This window comes from Argopecten irradians, unplaced genomic scaffold, assembly GCF_041381155.1.
Source record: "Argopecten irradians isolate NY unplaced genomic scaffold, Ai_NY scaffold_0103, whole genome shotgun sequence".
Taxonomy (NCBI): Eukaryota; Metazoa; Mollusca; class Bivalvia; order Pectinida; family Pectinidae; genus Argopecten; species Argopecten irradians.
Window position 1 is genome coordinate 62,367 of NW_027187570.1, and position 13,231 is coordinate 75,597.

The following is a 13,231-nucleotide window of genomic DNA, read 5'->3' on the forward strand; positions in this document are numbered from 1 at the left end:
GGTAGACATGGTGTCACGACGTTTACACTACATGTAGACATGGTGTCGCTACGTTTACACTACAGGTAGACATGGTGTCACTACGTTTACTACTACATGTAGATATGGTGTCACGACGTTTACACTACATGTAGACATGGTGTCACTACGTTTACACTACAGGTAGACATGGTGTCACTACTTTTACACTACATGTAGATATGGTGTCACAAGGTTTACACTACAGATAGACATGGTGTCACTAGGTTTACACTACAGATAGACATGGTGTCACTAGGTTTACACTACAGGTAGACATGGTGTCACTACGTTTACACTACAGGTAGACATGGTGTCACGACGTTTACACTACATGTAGACATGGTGTCGCTACGTTTACACTACAGGTAGACATGGTGTCACTACGTTTACACTACATGTAGATATGGTGTCACTAGGTTTACACTACAGGTAGACATGGTGTCACTACGTTTACTCTACAGGTAGACATGGTGTCACTAGGTTTACACTACAGGTAGACATGGTGTCACGACGTTTACACTACATGTAGATATGGTGTCACTACGTTTACACTACAGGTAGACATGGTGTCACGACGTTTACACTACATGTAGACATGGTGTCGCTACGTTTACACTACAGGTAGACATGGTGTCACTACGTTTACACTACATGTAGATATGGTGTCACTAGGTTTACACTACAGGTAGACATGGTGTCACTACGTTTACTCTACAGGTAGACATGGTGTCACTAGGTTTACACTACAGGTAGACATGGTGTCACGACGTTTACACTACATGTAGATATGGTGTCACTACGTTTACACTACAGGTAGACATGGTGTCACTACGTTAACACTACATGTAGATATGGTGTCACTAGTTTTACACTACATGTAGATATGGTGTCACTAGGTTTACACTACAGGTAGACATTGTGTACACTAGGTTTACACTACAGGTAGAGATTGTGTACACTACGTTTACACTACAGGTAGACATGGTGTCACTAGGTTTACACTACAGGTAGACATTGTGTACACTAGGTTTACACTACAGGTAGACATTGATTACACTAGGTTTACACTACAGATAGATATGGTGTCACTACGTTTACACTACAGATAGACATGGTGTACACTTGGTTTACACTACAGATATACATGGTGTCACTACGTTTACACTACAGATAGATATGGTGTCACTACCTTTAAACTACAGGTAGACATGGTGTCACTACATTTACACTACAGGTAGACATGGTGTCACTACGTTTACACTACAGGTAGACATGGTGTCACTACGTTTACACTACAGGTAGACATGGTGTCACGACGTTTACACTACATGTAGACATGGTGTCACTAGGTTTTACACTACAGGTAGACATGATTTCACTACGTTTACACTACAGGTAGACATGGTGTCACGACGTTTACACTACAGGTAGACATTGTGTACACTAGGTTTACACTACAGGTAGACATTGTGTCACTACGTTTACACTACAGGTAGACATGGTGTCACGACGTTTACACTACATGTAGACATGGTGTCACTACGTTTACACTACAGGTAGACATGGTGTCACTACGTTTACACTACATGTAGATATGGTGTCACTAGGTTTACACTACAGATAGACATGGTGTCCCTAGGTTTACACTACAGATAGACATGGTGTCACTAGGTTTACACTACAGGTAGACATGGTGTCACTACGTTTACACTACAGGTAGACATGGTGTCACGACGTTTACACTACATGTAGACATGGTGTCACTACGTTTACACTACAGGTAGACATGGTGTCACTACGTTTACACTACATGTAGATATGGTGTCACTAGGTTTACACTACAGGTAGACATGGTGTCACTACGTTTATTCTACAGGGAGACATGTGTTACGGTCACATATATATATTTTTAATCATTTTACAGTTTGTATTGTTTCGCGCATTGTAAATACGGAATTTAGTTATCCGCGCTCGGGTCTGTTATTAGCTATAACTGTGTAGCGACAGGTAGATAGCCATGCGTGAACGATAATACTCCACGTGCAGATATATGTACAAGAGCACAAACTACAGATTGTGGTGAGTTTTACCCATTTGTCAATATTATATCATGTACATACCTGTGTATTGCTATCTGTGAGTCTAACAAGTGATTAGTTTAGCCAGGTATCTCCTAATTAACTCACCTGTGTAGTGTATTGTAATGTGGCGTGTTGTTTACATACGCGCACATGTACATGCTAGTGTCATTTCTATATAGTATATTAGTTCGTGGAAACATTTAAACTATTCAATTGATGTAATATAGCAAACTATTTTATGATAGCAATATTTATAACGTAAGTTAGTCAATTGTTTACTACTATTGAACGTTTACAATGCCACGTTATATAATCGTGTAGTCGTCACGGTTGAGTGAACCGCACCTGTTGGAATGCGCCAACCATTAAGGCGGAATGCACCGTCATTTTGTAACATCGTGTTAGGTATACATATATTGCTAAATAGTATATTTTATTAATTTTATCATCGAATATAGTGGTGTAAATAGTAAATCTGACATACGTATATTTTAGCTTAAACCCCTGACGATGGTGGATATATTGTGGCACTACTACCACTTCAGCCAAGTGTATATCGTTATACAGTTTCCATAAAGGGTTGCATCGAGGCTTTGATTGGCGGTCCTGTGTGGGCGACGTCTGCAGGTTCTGTGTGAGCCGAGTCTTGGCCTTCGTTCTATGTGAACACTTATGCATTATTTTATGCTGATGCAACGCGTCATGAACTTCGACTTTGTTGACTTTGATATGTATATGTGTTGCTGCATCCAGGTAGCATCAACTTAACCACAAGGTAGCAGCTGGTAGCCAGACCGTGGATTACAGACCACGACAACTCCGGTGATCCTATCTGAGAGACTCTAGGGGTTTATTATAAGTATTGTATGTAATAAGCTTTTATAGGTAGTTTTGTATAATATTGGTTCATATGTGTAATTTGTGCAATAAGTGTATCTAGTTTTACTTAAGGAAAAACCCAAAAACAATCATGTATATTTTGTAAAATAAACCTTGTATATATTGTATAACAGTCTTGGTATCATCCCTTACCACACTTGCATTGCCGAGCTCGTCCATAGTTACAATTTTTGGTGGCAGCGGTGGGATGAAAGGCTATGCAGGCTTGGTCAGGAATGATGATAAAGTAATCATTGTCATATTGTTGTCACTTTAGACTGTTTTGCATAACAGTCATTTTGTTTTTTTCTCCCCAATATTTGATATCAGAGCTATATTCCAATCTTACGTCAGATTCTTCCATATTTTTATTATCCTGTAACCATGTCTTCTGTAAAAGATCTAATAGATATAGGGAAGGATATGGGTCTGGAAGGTGCAGAGTTACTGGCATTTGTCAAAGATGAGCAGGCAAGAGAGAGAGATGAGCGACAGAGGGAAAGAGAGGCAAAGAATAAAGAGGCTGAGAGACAGTTTCAGTTGGAACGCATGAAGCAAGAGGAGAAACATGAACAGGAAAAGATTAAGCTGGAGATGGATCTGGAAACCCAAAGGGAAGAAAGAAGTATCAGAGAGCATAATCGGAAAATCGAACTCCTACAAGAGGAAGCGAAACTTGGGGTCAAGTCTTCGATGGTTGATAAAGATGTACCTGGTGGGGGAGCTAGAGGTCCTAAGCTCACTCCATTTGATGAAGACAAAGATAATATGGATTCGTATCTTAGGCGGTTTGAGAGATATGCCACAACACAGAGATGGGACAAGGTGCATTGGGCGACTAACCTGAGCGTACTTTTGAAGGGTCGCGCGCTCGACGTTTTTTCGCGGCTTCCTGTTGACCAGTCACTAGACTATGATGCCCTTAAGGCTGCTCTCCTTAAGCGATTTGAAATGACGGAAGAAGGATTTCGTAAACGGTTTCGGACGGGACGACCAGAGACGGGAGAAACATTTTCACAGTTCGGTGTTCGGATGGAGAGTTATCTCATGCGATGGTTGGAGATGTCAGGTACGGGTCTGACTTTTGATGAATTTAAGGACTTCGTTGTCAGAGATCAGGTTCTTCAAACCTGTGGTCATGATTTGGCACTATTCCTTAAGGAACGCGCTCCAAGGACATTGGCAGAAATGACGAAGCTGGCCGATCAGTACGCCGAGGCTCGCGGAAATCCATCGAATCTGGTTAAACCTAAGTTCACTGGTTCCAAGCAAGGTAATGGTGGGAGTCGCACACAAACAACGGATGGGAAATCGTCTGAGAAGAAAGATGTAAAAGCTGCAGGAATTAACGGCAGGCATTGCTATATTTGCAAGAAGACAGATCATTTGGCTAATAGGTGTCCGAAGAGAGATTCCCATAAGGTTGGGACAGTAGACTCTGAGACGTCAGAGCCGAAGAGTAAAGGGAAATCCACTAGTCAGAAGTCATGTTCCTTCATCAGTTCGAGCGAAGACGAGTCTGAAGACTTGAACATGCCTGTTTCATGCGGTACATCGGCGGTTAAGATGCCTGTGGTAATGGGTTATGTCGGTAACCAGCGTGTCTCTGTGTTACGGGATTCCGGTTGTGGAAAGGCGGTTGTACGTAAGAGCTTAGTATCACCAGAGGAAATGACAGGGAAGATGGAAACTTGTAAACTCGCCGATGGCACAGTTCTACATCTACCTACGGCTAGCATTAGGGTCGACACCCCTTACTATACCGGTCAAGTGGAAGCTTGGGTTATGGAGACGCCGATTTATGATCTTATGTTAGGAAATATGGATAACGTTAGGCCAGCAGAGGAACCTGATAGTAAGTGGACTCGTAGTCCTGAGGTAAATGCGGTTCAAACGAGAGCACAAGCGCGTCAGCAGACCACTTATAGACCACTAAAAGTACCGAAGGATCTAGGTGATATTGACCCACATAAGTTTCAGGATGCTCAACAGACTGATGAAAGTTTGGCAAATATCCGGAAGTTTGTTCAAAGTGGAGAAGTTAAAGAGAGACAAGACGGCAGTTCGTCTTCATTTGCTCTGCGTCAGGGTCTGATATATAGGGAATACAAGGGATCATCAAAGATGCAAGAGCGGAGGATTAAACAATTAGTTGTTCCAGCGCAGTACAGAAATTTTGTTCTTCGATTGGCTCACGACTCTGTAATGGCAGGTCATCTCGGAGCGAAGCGTACCGCAGATCGCATTTTGCTTGAGTTTTACTGGCCAGGAGTTATCGCCGATGTATCTCGTTATTGTCGTTCTTGCGACGTTTGTCAAAGAACATTCCCTAAGGGACGAGTAACCAAAGTTCCCCTCGGCAGGATGCCACTTATTGATGTACCCTTCCAGCGTGTTGCAATCGATTTAGTTGGACCACTGCAGCCAGCCACTGACCGTGGTAATCGGTACATCCTCACCTTAGTGGATTACGCCACACGGTATCCTGAAGCTGTTGCGTTACGAGGTATTGAAGCTGAAAGGGTAGCCGAAGCTCTTGTAGATATTTACAGCAGAGTGGGAGTACCAAGAGAGGTCTTGACTGACCAGGGATCACAATTTACGTCGGAGGTTATGCGGGAAGTCAGCAGGTTGTTATCTATTCGCCAGCTCACAACAACTCCTTACCACCCGATGTGTAACGGCCTTGTAGAAAGGTATAATGGAACACTCAAACAGATGCTCAGAAGAATGTGCAGCGAACGTCCGAAAGACTGGGACAGATATTTAAATGCACTGCTGTTTTCCTATCGAGAAGTTCCACAGGAAAGCTTAGGATTTTCACCATTTGAGCTTCTCTATGGAAGAGTAATCAGAGGTCCCATGAGAATTCTAAAAGAGTTATGTGCCAAAGACGTTCCGGATCCTGAGGTGAAAACAACCTACCAATATGTCGTCGATCTTAGAGAACGTCTTGAGGAAACATGCAAACTTGCTCAGGAGCACCTCAAGTTGGCTAAGATACAGCAAGCTCATTGGTACAACAAGAAAGCAAAAGAACGGAAAATGAAGCCTGGAGAGAAAGTTCTTATTCTATTACCAACAAAACGGAACAAGCTACTCATGCAATGGAAAGGCCCATATGAGATCATTGCGCGGAAAGGTCCCATGGACTACAGCGTCTGTATTAATGGGAAATTGAAGGTTCTTCATGCTAACCTTCTACGACAATACACTGAGAGGACTTCATCATCTGACAACGCGGGTATTCTTGCGATAGCATGTGCTGGTATCGTTGAAGACGATCTTGAAGATGCTAACGATGAAACGACACCACAAGATCTCATCCAACTGCCAAACCCGGTCAGAACCGAAGCTGTTGAGGATGTTATGGTTTCGGATGATCTTACATCAGATCAACGGAATGAGGTGAAATGCTTGCTAAATAGATATGATGATGTACTGTCAGATGTTCCAGGAACAACTCATCTTGTTCAACATGAAATCAGAACCACGGTTACTGAACCAGTCAAAGCGAAGAATCATCCTTTGCCCTATCACATGAAAGAGACAATCCAAAAAGAAGTTGAGAAGATGTTACAGATGGGGGTCATAGAACCATCTGATTCGCCATATTCTGCTCCCGTGGTTATAGTTAGGAAAAAAGATGGCACAAACCGCTTTTGTATCGACTACCGTCAGCTTAATCGAGTTACGATATTCGACGCGGAGCCTATGCCAAACGCGGAAGAGATATTTGCTAGGCTAGCTGGAAATCATTACTTTTCAAGATTGGATTTAAGCAAGGGATACTGGCAAGTTCCCGTAGCCGAGTCATCTAAACAGAAAACCGCATTCACAACCCCAGTGGGGCTCTTCCAATTCGTCGTAATGCCCTTCGGTCTTGTGAACGCGCCTGCGACATTTTGTCGGCTCATGAGGATTCTACTCAAGGGGATGCGCAATATCGAGAGTTTCATCGACGACATACTGATTTACACGAAAACCTGGGAACAACATCTTGAGGTCCTGAAGGAACTGTTCGGAAAACTAAGGAAGGCAGGAATCACCGCTAGACCAACAAAATGCGCCATAGGATATCGTAGCTTGGAATGTTTGGGCCACATGGTTGGTGAACAGCGTTTGCAGCCACATCCTGCAAAAGTCAAGGCTATCATGGAATCGACTGTCCCCGAGACAAAGAAACAAGTCCGATCATTCATTGGATTAGCGGGGTACTACAGGAAATTTGTCCCTGATTTTGCAACCATTGCGGCACCGCTGACTGATCTGACACGCAAAGGACAGCCGAACAGAGTAATCTGGAAAGATGCGCAGGACATAGCCTTCAATACGCTAAAGAAACTACTGTCTTCAGATCCGATTCTGAAACTTCCTGATTTAGACGCTCCCTTCATACTGCGAACAGATGCGTCCGATTACGGGATCGGAGCGATCCTTCTTCAGGAAGAGGATAACATTCCACACCCAGTAGCCTATGCGAGCCGGAAGCTCAAAGGAGGAGAAACGTCATACTCTGTTATAGAGAAAGAGTGTCTAGCAGTCGTGTGGGGAATTGCCAAGTTTGAGAGATACCTCTATGGAAGACAATTCGTATTGGAGACAGATCACCAACCCTTACTCTACTTGCATAAGTCGAAAGGAACCAATGCTCGACTTATGCGATGGGCCCTACAACTGCAACCTCACAGATTCCGTATCCAGGCCATTAGGGGTAGCGAAAATGTAGGCGCAGATTTTTTGAGTAGGGTGTAGACTATTTCCCTAGATTTTTCTAGAGATTTTCCAGTAAAATATCGTGACCTTCTTGTAAAATAAAAGTTGCTGTATGCACCCCAACGTTTATTCTTTTAGCGGGGGCATATGTTACGGTCACATATATATTTTTTTAATCATTTTACAGTTTGTATTGTTTCGCGCATTGTAAATACGGAATTTAGTTATCCGCGCTCGGGTCTGTTATTAGCTATAACTGTGTAGCGACAGGTAGATAGCCATGCGTGAACGATAATACTCCACGTGCAGATATATGTACAAGAGCACAAACTACAGATTGTGGTGAGTTTTACCCATTTGTCAATATTATATCATGTACATACCTGTGTATTGCTATCTGTGAGTCTAACAAGTGATTAGTTTAGCCAGGTATCTCCTAATTAACTCACCTGTGTAGTGTATTGTAATGTGGCGTGTTGTTTACCATACGCGCACATGTACATGCTAGTGTCATTTCTATATAGTATATTAGTTCGTGGAAACATTTTTAAACTATTCAATTGATGTAATATAGCAAACTATTTTATGATAGCAATATTTATAACGTAAGTTAGTCAATTGTTTACTACTATTGAACGTTTACAATGCCACGTTATATAATCGTGTAGTCGTCACGGTTGAGTGAACCGCACCTGTTGGAATGCGCCAACCATTAAGGCGGAATGCACCGTCATTTTGTAACATCGTGTTAGGTATACATATATTGCTAAATAGTATATTTTATTAATTTTATCATCGAATATAGTGGTGTAAATAGTAAATCTGACATACGTATATTTTAGCTTAAACCCCTGACGATGGTGGATATATTGTGGCACTACTACCACTTCAGCCAAGTGTATATCGTTATACAGTTTCCATAAAGGGTTGCATCGAGGCTTTGATTGGCGGTCCTGTGTGGGCGACGTCTGCAGGTTCTGTGTGAGCCGAGTCTTGGCCTTCGTTCTATGTGAACACTTATGCATTATTTTATGCTGATGCAACGCGTCATGAACTTCGACTTTGTTGACTTTGATATGTATATGTGTTGCTGCATCCAGGTAGCATCAACTTAACCACAAGGTAGCAGCTGGTAGCCAGACCGTGGATTACAGACCACGACAACTCCGGTGATCCTATCTGAGAGACTCTAGGGGTTTATTATAAGTATTGTATGTAATAAGCTTTTATAGGTAGTTTTGTATAATATTGGTTCATATGTGTAATTTGTGCAATAAGTGTATCTAGTTTTACTTAAGGAAAAACCCAAAAACAATCATGTATATTTTGTAAAATAAACCTTGTATATATTGTATAACAGTCTTGGTATCATCCCTTACCACACTTGCATTGCCGAGCTCGTCCATAGTTACAAAACAGACAAATGAAGAAACTTGCGGATTTGCTTGAATACCCAAAGGGAAGAAAGAAGTATCAGAGAGCATAATCGGAAAATCGAACTCCTACAAGAGGAAGCGAAACTTGGGGTCAAGTCTTCGATGGTTGATAAAGATGTACCTGGTGGGGGAGCTAGAGGTCCTAAGCTCACTCCATTTGATGAAGACAAAGATAATATGGATTCGTATCTTAGGCGGTTTGAGAGATATGCCACAACACAGAGATGGGACAAGGTGCATTGGGCGACTAACCTGAGCGTACTTTTGAAGGGTCGCGCGCTCGACGTTTTTTCGCGGCTTCCTGTTGACCAGTCACTAGACTATGATGCCCTTAAGGCTGCTCTCCTTAAGCGATTTGAAATGACGGAAGAAGGATTTCGTAAACGGTTTCGGACGGGACGACCAGAGACGGGAGAAACATTTTCACAGTTCGGTGTTCGGATGGAGAGTTATCTCATGCGATGGTTGGAGATGTCAGGTACGGGTCTGACTTTTGATGAATTTAAGGACTTCGTTGTCAGAGATCAGGTTCTTCAAACCTGTGGTCATGATTTGGCACTATTCCTTAAGGAACGCGCTCCAAGGACATTTTCAGAAAATGACGAAGCTGGCCGATCAGTACGCCGAGGCTCGCGGAAATCCATCGAATCTGGTTAAACCTAAGTTCACTGGTTCCAAGCAAGGTAATGGTGGGAGTCGCACACAAACAACGGATGGGAAATCGTCTGAGAAGAAAGATGTAAAAGCTGCAGGAATTAACGGCAGGCATTGCTATATTTGCAAGAAGACAGATCATTTGGCTAATAGGTGTCCGAAGAGAGATTCCCATAAGGTTGGGACAGTAGACTCTGAGACGTCAGAGCCGAAGAGTAAAGGGAAATCCACTAGTCAGAAGTCATGTTCCTTCATCAGTTCGAGCGAAGACGAGTCTGAAGACTTGAACATGCCTGTTTCATGCGGTACATCGGCGGTTAAGATGCCTGTGGTAATGGGTTATGTCGGTAACCAGCGTGTCTCTGTGTTACGGGATTCCGGTTGTGGAAAGGCGGTTGTACGTAAGAGCTTAGTATCACCAGAGGAAATGACAGGGAAGATGGAAACTTGTAAACTCGCCGATGGTACAGTTCTACATCTACCTACGGCTAGCATTAGGGTCGACACCCCTTACTATACCGGTCAAGTGGAAGCTTGGGTTATGGAGACGCCGATTTATGATCTTATGTTAGGAAATATGGATAACGTTAGGCCAGCAGAGGAACCTGATAGTAAGTGGACTCGTAGTCCTGAGGTAAATGCGGTTCAAACGAGAGCACAAGCGCGTCAGCAGACCACTTATAGACCACTAAAAGTACCGAAGGATCTAGGTGATATTGACCCACATAAGTTTCAGGATGCTCAACAGACTGATGAAAGTTTGGCAAATATCCGGAAGTTTGTTCAAAGTGGAGAAGTTAAAGAGAGACAAGACGGCAGTTCGTCTTCATTTGCTCTGCGTCAGGGTCTGATATATAGGGAATACAAGGGATCATCAAAGATGCAAGAGCGGAGGATTAAACAATTAGTTGTTCCAGCGCAGTACAGAAATTTTGTTCTTCGATTGGCTCACGACTCTGTAATGGCAGGTCATCTCGGAGCGAAGCGTACCGCAGATCGCATTTTGCTTGAGTTTTACTGGCCAGGAGTTATCGCCGATGTATCTCGTTATTGTCGTTCTTGCGACGTTTGTCAAAGAACATTCCCTAAGGGACGAGTAACCAAAGTTCCCCTCGGCAGGATGCCACTTATTGATGTACCCTTCCAGCGTGTTGCAATCGATTTAGTTGGACCACTGCAGCCAGCCACTGACCGTGGTAATCGGTACATCCTCACCTTAGTGGATTACGCCACACGGTATCCTGAAGCTGTTGCGTTACGAGGTATTGAAGCTGAAAGGGTAGCCGAAGCTCTTGTAGATATTTACAGCAGAGTGGGAGTACCAAGAGAGGTCTTGACTGACCAGGGATCACAATTTACGTCGGAGGTTATGCGGGAAGTCAGCAGGTTGTTATCTATTCGCCAGCTCACAACAACTCCTTACCACCCGATGTGTAACGGCCTTGTAGAAAGGTATAATGGAACACTCAAACAGATGCTCAGAAGAATGTGCAGCGAACGTCCGAAAGACTGGGACAGATATTTAAATGCACTGCTGTTTTCCTATCGAGAAGTTCCACAGGAAAGCTTAGGATTTTCACCATTTGAGCTTCTCTATGGAAGAGTAATCAGAGGTCCCATGAGAATTCTAAAAGAGTTATGTGCCAAAGACGTTCCGGATCCTGAGGTGAAAACAACCTACCAATATGTCGTCGATCTTAGAGAACGTCTTGAGGAAACATGCAAACTTGCTCAGGAGCACCTCAAGTTGGCTAAGATACAGCAAGCTCATTGGTACAACAAGAAAGCAAAAGAACGGAAAATGAAGCCTGGAGAGAAAGTTCTTATTCTATTACCAACAAAACGGAACAAGCTACTCATGCAATGGAAAGGCCCATATGAGATCATTGCGCGGAAAGGTCCCATGGACTACAGCGTCTGTATTAATGGGAAATTGAAGGTTCTTCATGCTAACCTTCTACGACAATACACTGAGAGGACTTCATTATCTGACAACGCGGGTATTCTTGCGATAGCATGTGCTGGTATCGTTGAAGACGATCTTGAAGATGCTAACGATGAAACGACACCACAAAATCTCATCCAACTGCCAAACCCGGTCAGAACCGAAGCTGTTGAGGATGTTATGGTTTCGGATGATCTTACATCAGATCAACGGAATGAGGTGAAATGCTTGCTAAATAGATATGATGATGTACTGTCAGATGTTCCAGGAACAACTCATCTTGTTCAACATGAAATCAGAACCACGGTTACTGAACCAGTCAAAGCGAAAGAATCATCCTTTGCCCTATCACATGAAAGAGACAATCCAAAAAGAAGTTGAGAAGATGTTACAGATGGGGGTCATAGAACCATCTGATTCGCCATATTCTGCTCCCGTGGTTATAGTTAGAAAAAAGATGGCACAAACCGCTTTTGTATCGACTACCGTCAGCTTAATCGAGTTACGATATTCGACGCGGAGCCTATGCCAAACGCGGAAGAGATATTTGCTAGGCTAGCTGGAAATCATTACTTTTCAAGATTGGATTTAAGCAAGGGATACTGGCAAGTTCCCGTAGCCGAGTCATCTAAACAGAAAACCGCATTCACAACCCAGTGGGGCTCTTCCAATTCGTCGTAATGCCCTTCGGTCTTGTGAACGCGCCTGCGACATTTTGTCGGCTCATGAGGATTCTACTCAAGGGGATGCGCAATATCGAGAGTTTCATCGACGACATACTGATTTACACGAAAACCTGGGAACAACATCTTGAGGTCCTGAAGGAACTGTTCGGAAAACTAAGGAAGGCAGGAATCACCGCTAGACCAACAAAATGCGCCATAGGATATCGTAGCTTGGAATGTTTGGGCCACATGGTTGGTGAACAGCGTTTGCAGCCACATCCTGCAAAAGTCAAGTCATGGAATCGACTGTCCCCGAGACAAAGAAACAAGTCCGATCATTCATTGGATTAGCGGGGTACTACAGGAAATTTGTCCCTGATTTTGCAACCATTGCGGCACCGCTGACTGATCTGACACGCAAAGGACAGCCGAACAGAGTAATCTGGAAAGATGCGCAGGACATAGCCTTCAATACGCTAAAGAAACTACTGTCTTCAGATCCGATTCTGAAACTTCCTGATTTAGACGCTCCCTTCATACTGCGAACAGATGCGTCCGATTACGGGATCGGAGCGATCCTTCTTCAGGAAGAGGATAACATTCCACACCCAGTAGCCTATGCGAGCCGGGAAGCTCAAAGGAGGAGAAACGTCATACTCTGTTATAGAGAAAGAGTGTCTAGCAGTCGTGTGGGGAATTGCCAAGTTTGAGAGATACCTCTATGGAAAACAATTCGTATTGGAGACAGATCACTCAACCCTTACTCTACTTGCATAAGTCGAAGGAACCAATGCTCGACTTATGCGATGGGCCCTAACAACTGCAACCTCACAG

At 43.4% G+C, this 13,231-nt stretch overlaps 1 protein-coding gene across 2 annotated transcripts; it reads left to right on the forward strand.

Moving 5' to 3' along the window:
* Positions 1 to 1,954: 1,954 nt before the first annotated feature.
* Positions 1,955 to 9,105, forward strand: LOC138311760 (uncharacterized). 2 transcript variants are annotated; one of them, XR_011206736.1, is made up of 2 exons: positions 1,955 to 8,039; positions 8,540 to 9,105. XR_011206736.1 is itself a non-coding variant. In XM_069252971.1 (2 exons), the coding sequence occupies exon 2, from the start codon at positions 3,366 to 3,368 to the stop codon at positions 7,734 to 7,736; it is 4,371 nt and encodes a 1,456-aa protein (XP_069109072.1). In that variant the 5' UTR covers positions 1,955 to 2,100; positions 2,598 to 3,365; the 3' UTR covers positions 7,737 to 8,167. The 2 variants fall into 2 exon arrangements, 1 of the variants encoding a protein (XP_069109072.1); XM_069252971.1 differs by lacking the exon at positions 8,540 to 9,105 and having other exon boundaries at positions 1,955 to 2,100; positions 2,598 to 8,167.
* The last annotated feature ends 4,126 nt before the right edge of the window (positions 9,106 to 13,231 follow it).

Excerpts from the sequence above, each read along its gene's own strand:
- LOC138311760 (XM_069252971.1), top strand. The coding sequence starts at position 3,366 with ATGTCTTCTGTAAAAGATCTAATAGATATAGGGAAGGATATGGGTCTG.